We start from the raw sequence: 15747 nt of genomic DNA on the forward strand, positions 1-15747 counted from the left end.
TTCGCATTGACTCCAGTTTTGCTTGGGCTCCTTGATGCAATACTCGGTCAAATGCTGCCTTGATGTCAAGGGCAGACACTCTCACCTTACCTCTTGAGTTCAACTCTTTTGTCCATGTTTGAATCAAGGCTGTAATGAGGTCAGGAGCTGAGTGGCTCTGATGGAACCCAAACTGAGCATCAGTGAGAAGGTTATTGCTGAGCAAGTGCTGCTTGATGTCACTGTTGATGATCCCTTCCATCGCTTTGCTGATGATCGGGAGTGGACTAATAGGGTGGTAATTGGCCAGGTTGAATTTGTTCTGCTTCTTGTGTACAGAACATATCTGGGCAATTTTCCACATTGCCAGCTAGATGCTAGTGTTGTAGCTGTACTGGAACAGCTTGGCTAGGGGTGCGGCTAGTTCTGGAGCACAAGTCTTCAGTACTATTACCGGAATGTTGTCAGAGCCCATAGCCTTTTCAGTAACCAGTGCCTTCAGCCGTTTCTTGAAAGCACGAGGAATGAATTGGATTGGCTGAAGACGGGCATCTGTGATGCTGTGGACCTCAGGAGAAAGTCGAGATGGATCATCCACTCTGCACTTCTGGCTGAAAATGGATGCAAATGCTTCAGCCTTGTCTTTTGCTCTGATGTGCTGGGTTCCCCCATCATTGAGGATGGGGGTATTTGTGGAACTTCCTCCTCCTGTTATTTGTTTAATTGTCCACAGCCATTCATGACTGGATTTTACATGACTGCACAGCTTAGATCTGATCCGTTGGTTATGGGATCACTAAGCCCTGTCTATTGCATGCTGCCTGTGCTGTTGGCATGAAAGTAGTCCTGTGCTGTAGCTTCACCAGGCTGACACCTTATTTTTAGATATGCCTGGTGCTGCACCTGGCATGCCGTCCTGCACTCTTAATGGGACCAGGGTTGGTCCCTCGACTTGGTGGTAATGGTAGAGTGGGGGATTTGCCAGGCCATGAGGTAACAGATTGTGGTCGAATACTAGTCTGCTACTGCTGATGTCCCATAGCGTTTCTTGGATTTCCATTTTGAGTTTCTAGATCTGTTAGAAATCTATCTGCTTGCTGCCCTCAGTGCCTTTTCCAATTGGTATTCAACCATGGAGAAGCACTGATTCAGCAGCTGAGGTAGGGGTTGGAGGTGGTTGCGGCAGTAGGTAGTAATCAGCAGGAAGTTTCCTTCCCCATTTCTGACCTAATGTCATGAGACATCATGGGGTCCGGAGTCACTGTTGAGGAGTCCCAGGGCAACTGCTTCCCGACTGAATACCCACGGTGGCACCACCTCCGGTGGGTCTGTCCTGCTGGTGGGACAGAACGTACCCAGGGGTGGTGATGGTGGTGTCTGGGTCATTGTTTGTAAAATATGGTTCTGTGAATATGACTGTCAGGCTGTTGCTTGACTAGTCTGTGGGACAGGTCTCCCAATTTTGGCACAAGCCCCCAGATGTTAGTCAGGAGGACTTTGCAGGGTCGATAAGGCTGGGTTTGCCGTTGTCATTTCCAGTGCCTCGTTCAATGCTGAGTTTGAGGCCAAAACATTGTAGGTTTTCAAGAAGGCGTTAGATATAGCTCTTGGGTCTAAAGGGATCAAAGGATATGGGGCGAAAACGGGAACAGGTTACTGAGTTGGATGATCAGCCATGATCATAATGAATGGCAGAGCAGTCTCTAAGGGCCTACTCCTGCTCCTATTTTCTATGTTTCTATTTGGCTGTCCGGTTTCATTCCTTTTTTTAGACTTTATGGTGGTTTGATACAACTGAATGGATTGCTGGACCATTTCAGAGGGCAGTTACGAGTCAACCACATTGCCGAACAGGTAGTGAAAAGGCCCAGTCTTAATTTAATGACAAAAAATAAATTTTCTATTCAGCAATTGCAGTTTTCAGTGACTGTGTTTACTCAGAACACCCGGAGCATAAGAAAGCCCCCTATCAATGGCTACAGGACTGCAGTGAGTAATGGCAGATTGATTACCCAGGACTCCGCGCGGGTCAGATAGTCCCCTATGAATGAGCCCAGTGCATCGGCGCGGTGAGGGCGGCGAGGAAGTTGCTGGGCAGTGCTCCGAGCATGCGCAGGTCACTGGTGAAGACGGACTGCAGTGGAACAGGCGGCTCAGGAGGAGATTGTGGGTGCAGGGGAGGAACTGGAGCCGTTGCTGGGCTGGGAAGGTTCATCAACACCTAGGATAGACCTGAACCCCTGAATAAGAGCTCCGTGGTGACAGACCCGGGGATGAGGGGACCCTGGCCGCCAACTTGTAAGTTGGAGTCAGGGCAGAGCGGGGAGACGCGCCTTCTTCCGTTTGACAGGCCCGTGTTACCCAGGCAACCTTGCGCCATCTTCGTAGAGGAAGGAGGGCGCACGCGTGGCCATCTTGATGAGGGAGAGAGTGGGCGGGGCTTCAGGGTCAAAAGCGAAAATCTGGATGGAAACGGAAATTGCTAGAAATCCTCAGCTGGTCAGACAGCATCTGTGGACAGAGAAGCAGTGTTAACGTTTCAGGTCAGTAACTTTTCATCAGAAGTGGGAAAGTTAGAGATGTAACACGTTTTAAACAAATACAGAGGCAAGGAAAGGGGGAGGGGAGGAAAGAACAAAAGGGAAGGTCAGTGATAGGGTGGAAGGCAGGAGAGATTAAATAGCAAAAGAGAGGATGGTGCAAGACAGAAGAACATGGTAATGGGACAGATAAAGAAACACAAGATGACTTTAGAGGATACGTAACTGGCAGCAGCAGAATCATTACCAACACTTGCTGCAAGTCTGAAAAAATAGGAGCGGTGGTTCTGATCTGAAATTGTTGATCTCAATGAGTCTGGGAGAGGTGGTCATTGACTCATTTCTTTTGTCACTCTGCACTCTGGGGGTTTCTCACCATTTTCTCTCCTCCTATATTTACAGACGCCCCCTGCCCAGTTGTGAATTTCTATCCTGGACTGACAGTGATAGCTTCTGTACCCTTTTACAGGCTATTAGAAGGGGAGGATTTGCAGACTGAAAGCTCAAACCAAACATCACATCAATCCCTGACAGTCACTCGATTCATCAGGACCTGAATATCATTGGTCTTTGAATGTTGAAGCAAAAAGGTTTGTGTGCTCTGTCTGTGGGAAAAGGTTTCCAGTATCGGTGGGACTGGAAAAGCACTGAGATTAGATCACACCTGGAGTAGTGTGTTCAGTTCTGGACACCAGACAACAGGAGGGATATATTGGTCTTTGAGGGAGTGCAGTGCAGATTTACCTGAATGATACCTGGATTCCAAGAGTTGAATTAGAAGGAGAGTTTACACAAATATGTCATACTGTCATTATGGCTGAGACGTAGGCCATTCAGCCCATTGAATCCATGCCAATTATCTGTCAAGTAATCCAATCAGTCCCATTCTTCTGCTCTGCTCCCACAAGTTTATTTCCCTCAAGTGCCTATCCAATTTGCTTTGGAAATCAGTGATTGTCTCTGTTTCCACCACCCTTGGAGGCAGCAAGATCAAGGTCATTATCACTCACTGTTAAAAAAAGCTTCTAGCTCACATCCCCCCGATATCTCTTGCCCAAAGACTTAAATCTGTGCCCCCTAGTCCTTGTACCATCAGCTAATGGGAATAGCTTTTGTTTGTCTACCTTATCTAAACCTATCATAATCTTGTACACCTCCTTTACTTCAAAGAGAACAACTCCAGCTTCTTCAACCTAGCCTTGTAGCTAAATTCCCCTCTCCCGAGAACCATTCTGGTAAATCTTCTATGCACCCTGTCAAGGACCTTCACATCCTTCTGAAAGCATGGTGACCAGAACTGGATGCAGAAACTCTCGTTGTGGCCTAACCAGAGCTTTATAAAGAATATATATATATATTCTTCACTAACTACTCTCTCAATATGTCCTGTCACTTTCAAAGATCAATGGACATGCACTCCCAGGTCCCTCTGTTCCTGAACACTCTTTTAAACTTTGCCATTAACTATATAATACCTTTCCCTATTTGTTCTGCCAAAATGCTACAAGAGCAGGTCAACAACACTCAAGAAGTTCGACACCATCCAGGACAAAGCAGCCCACTCGATCGGCACCCCCATCCACCACCTCCTTACACATTCAATCCCTCCACCACTGGTGTACAGTGGCAGCAATCTGTACCATGTATAAGATGCACTGCAGCAACTTACCAAGGCCTCCCCCGACAGCACCCGCGACCTCTACCACCTGGAAAGACAAGGGCAGCAGATGCATGGGAACACCACCACCTGCAAGTTCCCCTCCAAGCCACACACCATCCTGCCTTGGAACTATATCACCGTTCCTTCACTATCACTGGGTCAAAATCCTGGAACTCCCTTCTTAACAGCACTGTGGACCGACACCACACAGACTGCAGCAGTTCAAATAGGCGGCTCACCAACAAGGGCATTTCGGGATGGGTAATAAAAGTTGTCCTTGCCAGCAATGCTGATATCCCATGAAAGAGTAAAAAAAGAGCCTTCAGCCAATCTAATCACCTCGCACCACGCTACCCTCATATCCCTCTATTCCCTTCAACCTCAAGCTTCCCCTTAAATGCATCATTGCCATCTGCTTCAATCACTCCATGTGGCAGTGATCTCCACATTCTCACCTCTCTGAGTAGAGAAATTCCTCCTAAATTCTTTATTTGACATTTTAATTTCTATCTTATATTGCTGACCCCTTGTTCCAACTTACTTATAATTTTGAAGACCTTTATCCGATCTCCTATTTTCCAGAGAAAGGAGACCCAGCCTGAAAAATCTTGTTGGATAGTTACATCCTCTCTGGTGACATCTTTCTAAATCTATTCTGCTTTTTCTTCAGTGCTTCAATTGCCTTTTTATTAATGGAGACCAGAACTGCACACAGCCCTTCAAGTGTGGGATTGGGGGTAATATACTGCAATGGATTGAGAATTGGTTAACAGACAGAAAGCAGAGGTTAGGAATAAATGGGTCATTCTCAGGATGGCAGGCTGTTACTAGTGGGGTATTGCAAGGATCAGTGCTTGGGCCACAGCTGTTCACAATCTATATAAATGACTTGGATATGGGGACCAATTGCAATATTTCCAAATTTGCTGATGACACAAAGCTACATGGGAATGTAAGTTATGAGGAGGATACAAGGAGGCTTCAAGGGGATTTGGACAGGCTAAGTGAATGGGCACGAACATGGCAGATGGAATATTATGTCAATAAGTGTGAAGTGAGCCACTTTGGTGGAAAAAACAAAAAGGCAGAGTATTTCTTAAATGGCGAGAGTTTGGTACGTGTTGATGTCCAAAAGAGACCTGGGTGTCCTTGTTCATGAGTCACTAAAAGCTATTATGCAGGTACAGCAAGCAATTAGGAAGGCAAATGGTATGTTGGCCTTCATTGCAAGGGAAGTTGACAACAGGAGTAAAGATGTATTGCTTAAATTGGATAAAGCATTGGTGAGACCACAGCTGGAATATTGTGTTCAGTTTTGATCTCCTTATCGAAGGATGGATGTCCTTGCCATAGAGGGAGTGCAACAGAGGTTCACCAGACTACTCACTGGGATGCCGGTATTGTTTTATGAGGAGAGATTGCAGAAACTGGGCCTGTATTCTGTGGAGTTGCGAAGAATGAGCGGTGATCTCATTGAAACTTACACAAAATTCTTACAGGGCCTGACAGGGTGGATGTGGATAGGATGTTTCCCATGGCTGGTGAGTCTAGAATCAGGGAACATAGAGTCAGAATAAGAGGTAGGCTATTTAAGACTGAGATGAGGAAGAATTTCTTCACTCAGAAGGTGGTGAATCTTTGGAATTCTCTACCCCAGAGGGCTGTGGAAGCTCAATCATTGAGCATGTTCAAGACAGAAGTTGATAGATTTCTGGATACTAATGAGAGATATGGGGATAGTGGGGATAAATAGCGTAGAGGTAGATGATCAGCCATGATCTGTTTGAATGGTGGTGCAGGGTCGATGGGCTGAATGGCCTACTCCTGCTCCTATTTCCTATGATCCTATGTGCTCCGGGCACCGCCCTTTCGGAAAGATGCGAGGGCATTGGAGAAGGTGCAGAAAAGATTCACGAGAATGGTTCCAGGGATGAGGAACTTCAGTTACGTGACTGGGTTGGGGAAGTTGTGACTGTTTTCCTTGGAGACGAGAAGGTTGAAAGGAGATTTGATAGAGGTGTTCAAAATCAGGAGGGGTCTGGACAGAGTAGATCGGGAGTAACTTCCCATTGGTGGAGGGATCGAGAAGGAGAGGGCACAGATTTAAAGTCATTGGCAAAAGCAACAATGGCAACATGAGGAAAATCTTTCTCACGCAGCAAGTGGTTAGGATGTGGAATGCACTGCCTGAGAGTGTGGTGGAGGCAGGTTCAATTGAGCTGTTCAAGAGGGAGTTGGATTGTTATGTGAAAAGGAAGAATATGCTGTGGGAGAAAGCGGGAGAGTGGCAGTAGTAAATTGCTCTTTCGGAGAGCGAGTGCAGACACAATGGACTGAATGGCCTCCTCCTGTGTTGTAAGAATTCTGTGGTCGAAACAAGGTTCTCTATAAATTTAATAGTACCTCCCTGCTGTTGGATTAAATTCCTCTCGATGAAACTGGGGATTTCCTTTGTTCTATTGTAGTCTTATAAACATGTGTCGCTCCTTTCAGTGATTTCTGTGAGTGTATTCCAGATCTCTTGCTCCTCTACTCCATTTAATTTCTTTCATTCTGTTTACAATTTATATCAATGACTTGGATGAAGGGACTGAATGTATGGTAGCATAATTTGCTGATGACACCAAGATAGGAAGGAAAGTAAGTTGTCGAGGAGGTAAAGAGTCTACAAAGTGATATAGATAGCTTAAGTGAGTGGGAAAGAAATAGGCAGGTGGAGTATAATGTAGGGAAATGTGAACTTGTTCACTTTGGCAGGAAGAATAAAAAAGCAGTATACGATTTAAATGGAGAGAGATTGCAGAACTCGGTGGTACAGAGGGAATTGGGTGTCCTGGTACATGAATCACAAAAGTTTAATATGCAGGTACAGCAAGTGATTAGGAAGGCAAATGGAATGTTGGTATTTATTCCAAGGGGAATCGTGTGTAAAAGTAGGGAGGTTTTACTGCAGCTGTACAGGGCCTTGGTGAGACCATATAGAATCGTAGAAAATTTGCGGCACAGAAAGAGGCCACTTGGCCCATCGTGTCTGTACTGGCTGAATAATGAGCCACTCAGCCAAATCACACTTTCCAGCATTTGGTCTCTAGCCCTGCAGGCACTTGAGGTGCATATCCAGACTTCTTTTCAATGTGTTGAGGGTTTTTGCCTCTACCAGCCTTTCAGGCAGTGAGTTCCAGACCTCCCACCACCCCCTGGGTGAAAAAACATTTCCTCATCTCCCCTCTAATCTTCCTACCAATCACTTTAAATCTATGCCCCCGAGTCACTGACCTCTCTGCTAAGATAAATAGACCCTTCACCTCCACTCTATCCAGGCCTCTCATAATTTTGTATATTTCAATCAGATCTCCACTCAGCCTCCTCTGTTCCAAGGAGAACAACCCCAGCCGATCCAATCTTTCCTCATGGCTGCATTTTTCCAGTCCTGGCAACATCCTCATAAATCTCCTCTGTACCCTCTCTGGTGCAATTACATCCTTTCTGTAATGAGGTGACTAGAACTGCACACAATACTCATGTTGTGGCCTAACCAATGATTTATACAGTTCCAGCATAACCTCCCTGCTCTTATATTCTATACCTCGGCTAATAAAGGAAAGCATTCCGTATGCTTTCTTAACCACCTTATCGACCTGTCCTGCTACCTTCCGGGATCTGTGGACATTCACTCCAACTTTTCCGAGTGCCGGCCCCTCAAATGACCAGATTCATTCAGCTCGATTTCACATCCTGCTTGTGTGTTTTTGTGGGTTCCATCTCACGTTTCCTTTTTCCTTTTTTAAATTCAGTTTGCAGGATATTAGAAGGGAAGTATGGACAGGCAGGAAACTCAAACCAAACTTCACATCAAGATCTGACAGAGATGCTCAATTCATCGGTATCTTAATATCATTGGTCTTTGAACATGAAAGCAAAATGCTGTGGTGGGGAGAAACCATACACGTGTTCTGTGTGTGGACGAGGCTTCAGTCGATCATCTGGCCTGTCAAAACACAAGCGCAGTCACACCGGTGAGAAACCGTGTAAATGTGGGGACTGTGGGAGGGGATTTAATTACCCGTTTGAGCTGGAAAGTCATCGACGCACTCATACCGGGGAGAGACCATTCACCTGCTCTGTGTGTGGGAAGGGATTCACTCATCCATCCACCCTGCAGACACACCAGCGAGTTCACACTGGGGAGAAGGGGTTCACTTGCTCCGTGTGTGGGAAGAGATGCATGTTTTACTCTGCCCTGCTGAGACACCAGCAAGTTCACAATGACAAGAGACAGTTTAATTGTGCTGACTGTGACAAGAGCTTTAAGAGCCCACATATACTGAGGGAGCACCAGCGCATTCACACTGGTTACACACCATTCAGCTGCTCTCACTGTGGGAAGAGGTTTGGGCGAATGTCCAGCCTGTTGATACACCAGCGAGTTCACACCGGGGAGAGACCATTCACCTGCTTTGAGTGTGGAAAGGGATTCACTGATTCATCCAGCCTGCTGATACACCAGCGAGTTCACACTGGGGAGAGGCCGTTCAAATGCCCAGACTGTGGGAAGTGCTATAAAAGTGCTGGGGAGCTGATGCATCATCAGCCAGTTCACACTGAGGAGAGACCGTTCGGATGCTCTTATTGTGGGACTGGCTTCAGGCGATCAGCTGACCTCACTGTACACCAACGTACTCACACGGGGGAGAGGCCGTTCAGCTGTTCCATCCGTGGGAAGGGATTTGCTCGTTCATGCAACCTGCTGCGGCATCAGCACATTCACACAGGGGAGAGGCCATTTATCTGCTCCTTGTGTGGGAAGGGATTCACTCGTTCATCCACCCTGCTGAGACATCAGCGAGTTCACAAGTGACTGCAGGAGGTGAATTCTGTTGTTAATCAGATCACAGACTGAACCGTGTTCATTGGGATCTGTTCCTGCTCATGTTAATGAACTCCAGCCCAGTTATAGGGGCTAATATTCTGGACAATTGCCAAATCAGCTTTATATGAAACACACAGTGTGCCAATTCTTTTTAACATCTCTAAGCCAAGATAGTTCCTTTTGAAGTGTTGTCCCTGGCAGTTTGTGCACAGCAAGATCCATGAGGTGAGTGACCGATTAATCAAGTTTTTATGGTGGTGCTGGTTGTAGCAGGAATGTTTGTCCCACTGCACCAGGCCATCTCCCTTGTGGACAGTATGTGGAGTTAGTGAAGTCTCCTGAGATGAGAGTGGAGCTGATCGAACTGTCGGGCCTGTGTGTACCTTGAACAATCGCCATCAGTGATCTTTCCTCGTAATCCACTGATGTTATATCTGCAATAAAATAGCTTTAAATATAAATTCTAATTTAATATTTAGAATAAAACTACAAATGGGCTCTAATAGAGAAAAACATTTCTTAAAACCATAAAATATAGGAGCAGGAGTAGGCCATTTGGTCCCTCCAGCCTGCTCCGCCATTCAATAAGATCACAGCTGATCTGATTGTAGCCTTCACTCCGTTTTCCTCCCTGCCCCCCATAGCCCTCAACTCCCCTAAAGTTCCAAAATCTGTCTCCCTCAGCCTTAAATATATTAAATGAATTGGCCTCCCCAGCTCTTTGAGGTAGAAAATTCCAAAGATTCACAACCCTCTGTGAGAGGTAATTCCTCCTGATCACTGTCAAAAATGGGAGATTCCTTATTCTGACACTATCCCTGACGCCCCCCACCCCCCTCCCCCTGCCCCAAATTTGTTCGGAGATTGCTTATATTTCTTTTCTAAAATATGTTTGAAGGACTTACAGCTGAATTATGGACATGGATTCGTCTGGAATCTTGAAGAAGCTGAACTTTGTGGGGGTTTTTAAAAGAAGTTCCCCGAAGGTTTGGAATGAGAGTAAACAGTTACTGGAAGGCACCTGTTTTCAAAGATCCCAGCAGGTCTTGTTTTGACTTGGAGAGCTGTTTGCAGAGAAATGACAAGCCAAGATTTATAGATGTCATAAGACTGGACATCTGAAAGGTTTGGGTTTCAATTTGTACTGTTTAAAAAAAAAAGGACGGTTGGTGTTTCTTCCTTCACAGAAGAAAAACAGCTCATTTTTCTCTTGAAAAGGAATCCTGCATCAAGAGATTCCTATTTCCACCTGTATTTGAAGAAAGCCTGCACGTTAAAATAACTTGCATGTCAAATGTGTGAAACTGAAACCTTTGTTGCTGCATTTCCTGCTGTCAGACTTATTTGAAGCCTTCTGTAGCTGCATTTCTTAGAAAGCCTACCCAAACTGATCATCAACCTCGCTTGGAAAGAACTGTTCTTGGAAGAGCCCATTCACAGCCGCCAAAGCCTTTGGGACACCTCACTGAAACAAAGGACATCTTTCCATACCTTCTTTTCAACCTAAGTTTTTTTTAATACATTTTATTTTCTTGTAACAGCTTTAACCAAAAATCCCTTTTCCTGGTTTACTAATTGTGTATGTATGTGTGTGTGGGGGCTAGGATAAATAAGGGGCTTTAATATTCCAATTTGTATGTATGTTCTACATCATTGTTGGTTAAAACGTGGTTCATTATACACTGATAATTTTGTTGTTTATTAGAGAAACCTGGTTGGTGTGCTTTATTCTGGGAAAAACTAGAGTATATGATTGACAGTTTCAGTAAGTGGGAAAATGTAAATGTATGTTGTGACCTATGGAGAAGTGGGACTGAATTAACAGTGCACTCCTCCCACTTTGGTCGTAACAAGTTCTAGATTCACCCATGTGGGGAAACATCCTCTCAGTATCTACCTTGTCAAGCCCTCAGGATCTTGTATGTTTCAATAAGATCATCTCTCATTCTTCTAAACTCCAATGAGTATCGGCCCATCCTGCTCAGCTGTTCCTCATGAGACAACCCTTCATCCTAAGAACCAACCGTGTGAACCTTCTCTGAACTGCCACCAATGCAAGTATATCCCTTCTTAAATAAGGAGACAAAAACTATACACAATACTCTTGGTGTGGTCTCACTAACACACTGTACAGTTGTAGCAAGACTTTCTTACTTTATACTCCATCCCTCTTACAATAAAGGCCAACATTACATTTGCCTTCCTAATTATTTGCTGTACCTGCATACTAACTTTTTGTGATTCATGAATGAGGACACTCAGATCCCTGTGTATAACAGCATGTTGTAGTTTCTCTCCATTTAAGTAATATTTTGTTTCTCTATTCTTCCTACTAAGGGGGATAAGTTCACATTTTCCCACATTATACTCCACTGCCAATTTTTTTCCCACTCTCTTAACCTATCTATATCCCGTTGCAGACTGTTTGTGTCCTCCTCACAACTTGCTTTCCCACCTAGCTTTGTATAGTCAGCAGATTTGGTTACACACTTGTTCCCTTCATCCAATTCATTAATATAGATTGTAAATAGTTGAGGCCGAAGTACTGATTCATGTGGGACCCCACTAGTTACAATTTGCCAACCTGAAGGTGACCCATTTTCCTGACTCTTTGTTTTCTGTTAGTTGGCCAATCCTCTATTCATGCTAATATATTACTCCCAATACAATAGGCTCCTACCTACCTTATGTGGCACCTTATCAAATGCCTTTTGGAAATCCAAATACACTACATCTACTGGTTCCCCTTTATCCATCCAGGGAGCATTTGACTGAGTGTGGCATCAAGGAGCTCGAGCAAAACTGGAGTCAATGGGAATCAGGAGGAAAACTCTCCACTGGTTAGAATCATAGCTAGCGCAAAGGAAGATGGTTGTGATTGCTGGAGGTCAATCATCTCAGCTCCAGGACTTCACTGCAGGAGTTCCTCAGGGTAGTGTCCTAGGCCCAACCATCTTCAGCTGCTTCATCAATGACCTGTCTTCAATCATGAGGTCAGAAATGGGGATGTTCGCTGATGGTTCCACAATATTCAGTAGCATTTGCGACTCCTCAGATACTGAAGCAATCTGTGTCCATATGCAGCAGACCTGGACAACATCCATGCTTGAGCTGATATGGCAAATAACATTTGTGCCACATAAGTGCCAGGAAATGATCATCTCAAACAAGAGAGAGTCTATTCATTTCCCCTTGATGTTCAATGGCATTACCATCGCTAAATCCCCAACTAACAAGATCAAGAAACTGAACTGGACCAGCCACCTAAATATTGTGGTTCCAGGAGCAGGTCAGAGGCTGGGAGTTCTGTGGCAAGTAACTCACCTCGTGGAGAGTGAAGGAGTGTCAGTTTGAAATTGGAGGGAGGGGGAAGGAGTGTCAGTATGAAGTTGGAGGGAGGGAGAAGGATCCACCTTGAACTGGGGACAGGGTGAAGAAAAAGCAACATTGGTCACAAGACTGCTGTGGCCAGTGTACTTGTGAGTTGGAACTGTGATCAGAACAGATATCTCCTGAATTTGACTTGGATTAATATTCTTGTCTTTTTCCTTCTGAAAATCTCAGGGCATATCACAGTTTTCCACAGCCTTACAGACACTTCAACAACTTCAAGTCACAGCTGACAGTGGAATTATCTGAGGGCTGAAAGGACTCTCGAAACTCTCTCACTGTATTGTAAAAGAATGTTGTCCAACCTTTTCTGGCAGAGGGCCGCATTATGATTTTTGCTTGACCTGGGGCTCGTGAGCGAATTTCAAAAGATAAAGGCATTAAAAATTTATCTTACTAATAAAAACAACAAATGTGTATTTTTGTGAAGAAGCTTTAAATGTGAAGACTAATTTATTGACTTACTTATTCATCACGATATTGAAAACTGATTTAGTGAGATACCTGGCATTGTTTTTGCTTGCATAAGTAGTCAATCCCTGGCTGCACACTTGATGTAGCGATGCAGAGTATTCTGGATAGATTTCCATCTGTCAGGAGAGACCTTGATCTCTCTCTCTGCTTTCCCTGCTCTGTGTGTGTGTGTATGCATAAGTGTTGTTCTCTCTTCCCTGCCCTCTAGGAGCAGGGGACACAGATTGAAAGTTTTGGGCAATAGATGCAGGGGGAATATGAAGCACTTTTTTATGCAGCGGGTGGTAATGACCTGGAACTCGCAGCCCACAAGGGTGGTGGAAGTGGAGACGATCAATGACTTCAAGAGGAAGTTGGATCGCCACCTGAGAGAAATAGACTTGCAGGGCTATGGGGATTGAGCCAGGGAGTGGGACTGACTGCATAGCTCTGTGGAGAGCCGGCATGGGCTGGATGGACAGAATGGCCTCCTCTGTACTGTAAGTAAATTACTCTTTGATTCTCCCCCCCATCTCTCGCACTACCCCCCCCCCCCCCCGCCCCCCGCCATCCCCCGTCTGTCTGCCTCTCTCTGTATCTCCTTCTCTGTCTCTCTCTTCCAGCCCTCTCTATCTATCCTCCCGTCTCTCTCCACCCCGTGTCTCCAGTCTTCCCCACTCCCTGCTCAGTGTCCCCCGCCCCCCTCCCCCCCCCCCACCGTGTGTCTCTCCCCCTTCTGGCAGGCTTTTAAAAAAAAGTCAGAACCTGCTGTAAAACCCCTGGGTCTGTTGGGAAACTGCTGTTCCCGATGTTAGCACCTGTTGGCTGTGAAACTGACAATGGGATGTTTTTAAAGAGGCCGCTCTGTAAGAAGAAGACAAAGGGAAATTTGCCATCTCCAGTCACGGTGAGGATGAGGAATGGCCTGAAGGCTAGATGGAAACGTTATGCAGGCTGGATCCTGGCCCACAGGCTGTATGTTGGACAATGCTGTTGTAAAAGAATGTGATCAGACCTATCCTAAACCATCTTTTCTTCAATTCAATTCTTTCTTGTATATATCTTTCACATTGACCCCTGCAGAATTCTTCTCTTTTCTATTAACAAACCACTTCTCACTTCCAGTTGGTCACTTTGGCAGAAAAGGAAAACCAGTTCGATTTGATATCTGATTGTAACCAATTCACAACCTTTCACCACTCCAATAATCGTCAGAAAAAGCAAATCTTACATTACAAATAGTTGATTTGAGTTCAGTGGGTTCTGATTCTCACATTGCAAGATGGAAGTGGCATCAGTGATGGAGTTACAAAAACCAGCTTATTTCCAGAGTGCAGTCTGAGACTTGGGCCTGGGGTTCCTCTTGTCAGCACAATCTCACTGCCACCCAGGTCCACACAATGTTTGAAACTTCGTAAATAGTTGGTGCCCACACTGCACGTCCCTCTGTGTGAAAATGCCGAGGAAACTCCAATCCTGGATGTGGTGTACAGGGCAGTTCAACTACTGCTGGATACAACTGCAATATTATTGTCTTCAAAGCAACCACATTCTGTACAACTGAGGCCATTGATCTGTGTCTAATTATTTCAGTCAAGTTCCAGTTACTATCCTCCAGTCCTCATGGAAGGTCACACTATTATACACCTAATGATATCCAGAATGCTGAAACCAACATGAGGAAAAACACAAAGATAAAATGACTACAGCTCAGCTGAGTATCAGTAACATTTTCAGTATTAAATGTTGATATTTTCAGTGTTTATTTTGAGGTTTATTCAAATACATTGATTTTTCTTCTCTTTAAAAAAATCACGGGATACGTGGTGAAAAGCAGAAAACCCCAAGGATCACCTTGACCTTGTCATTCTCTTAATCACTGGCAAGGCCATCTCTGTTCACTGCCTTGGATCCGTCACCACTCACATTCCCCTTCTTTGTGTCCATCCTGGAAAAAACTCTCCCCAAGTCACTTACAACTGCTCTTTCAAACTCTCAACTGTCTCCCCATTGGCCGTCCATTTGTCACAATACTTCTGTAACTGGCGATCTGCTCAATCACTCTCTCAATCCCTGATGCCTTTTCCCTCAGTAAAACCCTGACTCTCTCCCACCCTTGTCACTCCTCCATCTTCACTTCCTCATGTCTAAGGAACTCAGATTTAAACATAACTGGCCCACAACTGGTTTAGCCATTCATTGCCAGAGTCAGCTACACCACACGTCAAGCCCTATCTGGCCCTGCTCTCCTCTGCCAAAACTACTCACTATTTCAGGATCATTCTTGAAAGCAAAGATAACCCCAGCTTCTTTTCTCCACTATCGTCTCCTTAAACCTCTTTCACCTGACCTCAAAGATGTGTAAGGAGATCATGGATTTCTTTGTCACTAACACTGAGACCGTCCATTCAGCTGCATCCTCCTCTTCTCCACCAAGTCAAACATCCTCAGGTTCCCTCACCCTGAACCTGTCTAGTTTTTCTACCATCATGTCCTCTCCAAGCTCATCGTATCCATGAGACCCATCTCCTTCTCTCTCACCCTCATTCCCACTAAACTGATCAACCAACTTCCCTTCCTGGCCCTCGTGCTAACTGCCATTGTAAACAGTTCCCTTTCCTCAGGTATTCCTGTTCCCTTTTAAAACTGTCAATATCACCCACCTCCTCAAAACCCCCACCCTCAACCCCTCTGTCCTTGTAAACTACCACCTCATTTTCAACCTCTCATTCCTCTCCAAAGTCACTGAATGTCTTTATTCCTCCCAAATCCGTGCCCACCTTTCCCGTAACTCCATGTGTGAACCTTTCCAATCAGGTTTCCATCCCTACCACAGCAATGAAACAGCTCGAATC

The 15747-nt window shown here is 45.2% G+C and overlaps 2 protein-coding genes across 19 annotated transcripts in view; one reads left to right on the forward strand and one right to left on the reverse strand.

The window, feature by feature from the left end:
• Positions 1–12851, forward strand: part of LOC137348956 (zinc finger protein ZFP2-like) — a 33239-nt gene extending 20388 nt beyond the window's left edge. For 10 of the 18 annotated variants that reach the window (XR_010969163.1, XR_010969155.1, XR_010969156.1 and 7 more), the window contains 2 exons: positions 2922–3109; positions 12614–12851. The gene's annotated coding sequence lies outside the window, so the exon portion shown is untranslated. Of the gene's footprint in view, positions 1–1039; positions 1834–2921; positions 3110–7973; positions 9275–9947; positions 11913–12613 lie in introns of those variants that run through there. The other 8 variants (XR_010969169.1, XR_010969168.1, XR_010969167.1 and 5 more) reach the window with 8 other exon arrangements.
• Positions 1–15747, reverse strand: part of LOC137348548 (zinc finger protein 91-like) — a 103481-nt gene that overhangs the window by 55620 nt on the left and 32114 nt on the right. The window contains exons 6-9 of the mRNA XM_068013849.1: positions 12001–12138; positions 10071–10113; positions 9433–9483; positions 3264–3274 (exon numbers count right to left, since the gene is read on the reverse strand). Of these exons, the coding sequence (XP_067869950.1) occupies positions 3264–3274; positions 9433–9483; positions 10071–10113; positions 12001–12138 (243 nt within the window). The remainder of the gene's footprint in view (positions 1–3263; positions 3275–9432; positions 9484–10070; positions 10114–12000; positions 12139–15747) is intronic.

This window comes from Heterodontus francisci, chromosome 34 (genome assembly GCF_036365525.1).
Source record: "Heterodontus francisci isolate sHetFra1 chromosome 34, sHetFra1.hap1, whole genome shotgun sequence".
Lineage (NCBI taxonomy): Eukaryota > Metazoa > Chordata > Chondrichthyes > Heterodontiformes > Heterodontidae > Heterodontus > Heterodontus francisci.